The sequence below is a fragment of the Ranitomeya variabilis genome, chromosome 2, assembly GCF_051348905.1.
Source record: "Ranitomeya variabilis isolate aRanVar5 chromosome 2, aRanVar5.hap1, whole genome shotgun sequence".
In the NCBI taxonomy this organism is placed as follows: Eukaryota; Metazoa; Chordata; class Amphibia; order Anura; family Dendrobatidae; genus Ranitomeya; species Ranitomeya variabilis.
The window spans coordinates 422,305,445-422,311,444 of record NC_135233.1 but is presented as its reverse complement, the minus strand read 5'-3'; the positions used below and the strand labels follow the sequence as shown (position 1 = coordinate 422,311,444).

Below are 6,000 nucleotides of genomic sequence, written 5' to 3'. Positions count from 1 at the left end.
GAGCCAGAGAGGGGTCTGCAGGAGAGGAGAAGGGGAAACAGAGCAAGAGGGGTCTGCAGGAGAGGAGAAGGGGAAACAGCCAGAGAGGGGTCTGTAGGAGAGGAGAAGGGGCAACAGAGCCAGAGAGGGGTCTGCAGAGAGGAGAAGAGGAAACAGGGCAAGAGAGGGGTCTGCAGGAGAGGAGAAGGGGCAACAGAGCCAGAGAGGGGTCTGCAAGAGAGGAGAAGAGGAAACAGGGCAAGAGAGGGGTCTGCAGGAGAGGAGAAGGGGCAACAGAGCCAGAGAGGGGTCTGCAGGAGAGGAGAAGGGGCAACAGAGCCAGAGAGGGGTCTGCAGGAGAGGAGAAGGGGAAAGAGGGCAAGAGAGGGGTCTGCAGGAGAGGAGAAGGGGCAACAGAGCCAGAGAGGGGTCTGCAGGAGAGGAGAAGGGGCAACAGAGCCAGAGAGGGGTCTGCAGGAGAGGAGAAGGGGAAAGAGGGCAAGAGAGGGGTCTGCAGGAGAGGAGAAGGGGCAACAGAGCCCAACAGAGCCAGAGAGGGGCCTACAGGAGAGGAGAAGGGGCAACAGAGCAATAGAGGGGTCTGCAGGAGAGGAGAAGGGGCAACAGAGCAAGAGAGGGGTCTGCAGGAGCGGAGAAGGGGCAACAGAGCAAGAGAGGGGTCTGCAGGAGAAGAGAAGGGGCAACAGAGCAAGAGAGGGGTCTGCAGGAGAGGAGAAGGGGCAACAGGGCAAGAGAGGGGTCTGCAGGAGAAGAGAAGGGGGCAACATAGTAACAGGGGTCTGCAGGAGAGGAGAAGGGGACAACAGCAAGAGAGGGGTCTGCAGGTGAGATGAAGAGGGCCACATAGCAAGAGAGAGATCTGCATGAGAGGAGAAGGGGCAACAGAGCAAGAGAGGGGTCTGCAGGAGAGGAGAAGGGGGCAACATAGTAAAAGGGGTCTGCAGGAGAGGAAAAGGGGAAACATTGCAAGAGAGGGGTCTGCAGGAGAGGAGAAGGGGGCAATATAGCAAGAGAGGGGTCTGCAGGAGAGGAGAAGGGGGCAACGTAGCAAGAGAAGGGTCTGCAGGAGAGGAGAAGGTGCAACATAGTAAGAAAGGGGTCTGTTTGAGGGAAGAAGGGGAAACACTTTAACTGAAGGGTCTGCTGGAGGGAAGAAGGGGTCACTGCGAGGGGGCAAACAAAAATTAAGGGTCTACTGGAGTGAAAGAGGAGACAAGGGGTCACTGTGAGGGGGCAACATAGTAAGAGAGGGGTTTCCTGGAGGGGAGAAGAGCTCACTGGGGCAAACAAAAAAGGGGTCTGCTGTAGGGTAAGAGGAGACAAGGGGTCACTGTGAAGGGGCAAAATAGTAACAGGAGTCTGATGAGTAAGCAGTAGGAGACAAACGCTCACTGTAAGGGGGAAATAATTGTTCTGCTAGAGGGATCACTATAATGGGGGAGAGGATGTGAAAAGGGGTCACTGTAAGGGGGCAAAATAGTAAAAGGGGGTCTGCTGCCAGTGAAGTAGGGAACGTTTTAAGATTGGAGCGAGATCTATAAGGAGGAACAAAAGGGAATAAATATTCACAGTAAGGGACAGGAGGTCTCTTTTAGGAGCAAATAAGAGGTAATTTTAAAAAGGAGCAGAGCCATTTTAAGGAAATAGAGGATGGGCTTTTAAGGAGGAACAAAAAGGAAGAAGAGGAAGGAGAAAAGTCAGCAAGAGAGAAGAAGTGCAGAATGGTTGGTGTCAGTGTTTAAAGGGTTTGGGACGAGAGTGAAGCGCAGGGAAGGTCAGCTCTCTACACGGTGGGTGGTTATATCACACACAGCTGAAGAGCATTGGGGAAGGCAGCAGCTCCTCAGAGGAGGGGCAGGGGGCGGAGCTAATTGTGATACAGGGCTGAAGAGCGGGTGTGGGGCTGGAGGGGCGCCCCCTGGCTGTCACTATGAGGTCCCTCCAGTTGTTGCTACTGCTGCTCCCTTTCTGCACGTCACCGCATCCCGCAGGCCGGACACACGGTGGTGAGTACCCCCTTCTACACCTCCTGCATTGGTCCCGGGTCCACACCTCTCAGCCGTGCATTATGTCCATGTGGTGGGTGTGAGATCACTTCCGGCACACATGGAACCTGTTGCTTCTTTTGACATCTTGTAGTTTGCGCCATTTGATAAAAAGCGTCTAATGCTGAATATTCACCAGAAATAATTTTCACTGGATGCAGAAAGGGATGAGAATGGCGCAGAGGTGTAAATCCGGAGCTCACGGTGGTGAAGTGGCCTCGTGACTGGGCACCATGTATCCAGGCAGCGTCCTGCGCTCGCAGATGTCCAGATTTGGATCAATACCAGGAATGCAGAGAATTTATTTACTGACGTCATTTTTATTTGGTGACATTGACCCCGTGATGTGGGTGAGAGGCTTTAGGACGCCCCCATTGTCTTGCCGGGTATGTGTCGCCTGCGTCATCATGTAATAGCCCATCATTATCTGATAGTGACAATTCTGCAACTTTCTTCCAGACTTTGTATTTAGGGATTTTGTAAGCTCTCTGCTTGCTGTCAGTGAATGGAAACATTCTTGTTTAATCTGGAACTAGTCCAGCTGACACATCAGAGGGTGTGCTGCAGTCATTTCCAGTCTGGGCCCCTGGAAATGATGTGTGGAACTACAACTTCCAGCGTGACCTATCTGGATTGTTTTGGCTTGATTTTTTTGTGATGTTTAACCCCCGTTTTGCTACAAGGAGGTCTTCTCGCAGTAGAACTACAAACACCAGCATGACGCATTGACATAGACTGGGTTCTGGTTTATTCCTTGATACAACAGATCAAAATTGTTGGTGCCCCTCGTTTAATGACAGAAAAACCCACAATGGTCACAGAAAGAACTGGAATCAGAGAAAAGTAATAATTAATAAAAGATCTATGAAAATGAACAGATGAGTCAGACATTGCTTTTCAGCCATGCTTCCACGGAATTAAAAAAAAAAAACTAATGAAATAGGCAGAAAAGACAGAAATGATGGGACCCTGACAATAATGTGACAATGTTAAATCGCGGTGTGTCCACTAATTATCATCACAGGTGTCTACAATCCTGGAATCAGTGAGTGGCCGGTATATAGGGCTACAGATACGGTGCTGTGTGGTGACATGGTGAGTATCACACTCAGCATGGACCAGAGGAAGCGAAGGAAAGAGTTGTCTCAGGAGATTAGAAAGAAAATCATAGACAAACATGTTACAGGTAAAAGTTATAAGACCATCTCCAAGCAGCTTGATGTTCCTGTGACTACAGCTGCACATATTATTCAGAAATGTAAGATCCATGGGACTGTAGCCGACCTCCCTGGACGTGGCCGCAGGAGGAACATTGGTGACAAATCAAAGAGACGGATAATATGAATGGTAACAAAAGAGCCAGAAAAACTTCTAAACAGATTAAAGGTGAACTTCAGGGTCAAGGAACATCAGAGTCAGATCGCACCATCCATCGTTGTATGAGCCAAAGTAAACATTATGGGTGACGACCAAGGAGGACATCATTGTTTGAAAAAATCATAAAAAAGCCTGACTGGAATTTGCCAAACTTCATGTTGACAAGACACAAAGCTTCTGGAAGAATGTCCTATAGACAGAGGATACAAAAATGGAACTTTTTGGCAAGGCATATCAGTTCTATGTTAACAGACAGAAAAATTAAGCATATCAAGAAAAGAACAGTGTCCCTACTGTGAAACATGGAGGAGGCTCTGTTATGTTCTGGGGCTGCTATGCTGGATCTGGCACAGGGTGTCTAGAATCTGCAGGGTACAATGAAATCTCAAGACTATCAAGGGATTCTAGAGAGAAATGTGTACCTTCAGTCACGGAACAACTGGAGCAGGAGTGGGACAAAATACCTGCCGAGAGGAGCAGAAGTCTGATTGACAGGTACAGGAATCGTCTGATTGCAGTGATTGCCTCAAAAGGCTGTGCAACAAAATAATAAGTTAAGGAACCATCATTTCTGTCCAGGCCGATTTCTGGAGTTTTATTTATTTTAAGTCTGTGGAAGCATGGCTGAAAAGCAATGTCAGACTCTCATCTGTTCATTTTCATAGATCTTTTATTCATTATTACTTTTGTCAGATTCCGGTTCTTTCTGTGACCATTGTGGGTTTTGCTGTCATTAAATGAGGGGACCAACAATTTTGACCACGTGTGTACCATCCAACTACAGCTGTCAGTGGAGCGTTTCAGGACTTGCTGGTAATGGTAGTCGTCATTTTATTGAAGCAATTCCATTTAGAGGACCCTGTGGCTCCATGGGGCATTTACAGGACCCTTATAAAAAGACAAACAGCCCTGAGTGTCTGCACCTGCCCCAGTCACCCCAGAACCTCGGAGTTAACATTCGGGGGTGAGGTGTGAATGTACCGGCCTGCATTCACCTTTCCAAACAACTGTGTGGAATTTCATGGGTTAAACCTGTGATACAAGATATCTGCGTAGTCCTGACCCCTGGAGCTGCGCTCGCCCATCACTGTACATTGGTTGTCACCCTGCTTTCCCAGTGTCAGATACAGGGGTGGATATAGAGAGACGAGGCTCTGGAGCATGATCTGCAAGGGCAGGGGTCCTGAGCAAAAATGCCACAGAATTGTGAATGCAGCTCTGCATGAGGATAGAGTGTAAAATATAATATCAGAACTGTGAATGCTGCTCTGGATGTGATTACATTATAAACTATGATGTAACTGAAGAATTATGAATGCAGCTCTGGGTGTGACAAGAGTATGAAATATGATGTAATGGCAGAATTGTGAATGCAGCTCTGGCTGTGACAAGAGTATGAAATATGATGTAATGGCAGAAATGTGAATGCAGCTCTGGATGTGACACGAGTATGAAATATGATGTAATGGCAGAAATGTGAATGCAGCTCTGGATGTGACACGAGTATGAAATATGATGTAATGGCAGAAATGTGAATGCAGCTCTGGATGTGACAAGAGTATGAAATATGTAATGGCAGAAATGTGAATGCAGCTCTAGATGTGACACGAGTATGAAATATGTAATGGCAGAATTGTGAATGCAGCTCTGGATGTGACAATAGTATGAAATATGATGTAATGGCAGAATTATGAATGCAGCTCTGGATGTGACAAGAGTATGAAATATGATGTAATTGCAGAATTGTGAATGCAGCTCTGGATGTGACAAGAGTATGAAATATGATGTAATGGCAGAAATGTGAATGCAGCTCTAGATGTGACACGAGTATGAAATATGTAAAGGCAGAATTATGAATGCAGCTCTGGATGTGACTGGAATGTAAAAAATGATGTAAGAGGGGGTGTTTGCCGGTTACGGATGTGATCGTGATTGTCTGTTATCCCCTGGTCGTCTTTTACCGTTTCCCCGTGACGACCGGTATCTTTCCCCGTCAATGCTCCCAGTATCCCGCTCGGACCCTCAGCCAGCAGACCCCTCTCTGACATGGATGGGCATTTGCCAAGTTCAGCTTTCCAGCCAAGTTTCCTGGCGGCAGACGCTTCATTCATGGGATGTAGCCAGCGGTACAGGCTGTCACTATGTGACTGAGGATGTGGGCTGTAGGACTATATGTCCCAGCAAGGCCGTCCTGTGAAAGCATGTGGGATCAGTGCTGCCATAGAGTGATGCTGGCCATGCGTGGTACTGCATAATGGCAGAGTCTGATGAAACCTGTGGACACAGTGAGTGGATGGTAGGAGGGTGCCGGGCGCGAGGAACAAGCGTGGTGTGAACAGAGGCGAAGCGATGACGAGCGCCACCACTCAGCTTTCCTGGAGTCCGGAACCACAGCCGCCCCAGGCACCTGGTAACATGTCCGTGCTACTGCAACGCTGCAGATGTCCGTATCTGGTGATGTCCGGCCACAACATCTGTGCGGGAATCCAGGGAACGCCGGCTGACAACCTCTGGCTGCAGTACCACATGCTGGTTGTCAGATTCTGTGCTGGGAGACGTGGGGGAAATAATCCAGAGG

General features: G+C 48.4%; 1 protein-coding gene across 3 annotated transcripts in view; it reads left to right on the top strand.

Annotated features, from left to right (window-relative positions):
• Positions 1 to 930: 930 nt before the first annotated feature.
• The window catches only part of SCUBE2 (signal peptide, CUB domain and EGF like domain containing 2), a 75,115-nt gene continuing 70,045 nt past the window's right edge, over positions 931 to 6,000 (top strand). Inside the window, exon 1 of one of the 3 annotated variants that reach the window (XM_077286639.1) lies at positions 931 to 2,006. In XM_077286639.1, coding sequence (XP_077142754.1) covers positions 1,931 to 2,006 — 76 coding nt within the window. In that variant the 5' untranslated portion in view covers positions 931 to 1,930. The remainder of the gene's footprint in view (positions 2,007 to 6,000) is intronic. The other 2 variants (XM_077286637.1, XM_077286638.1) reach the window with 2 other exon arrangements.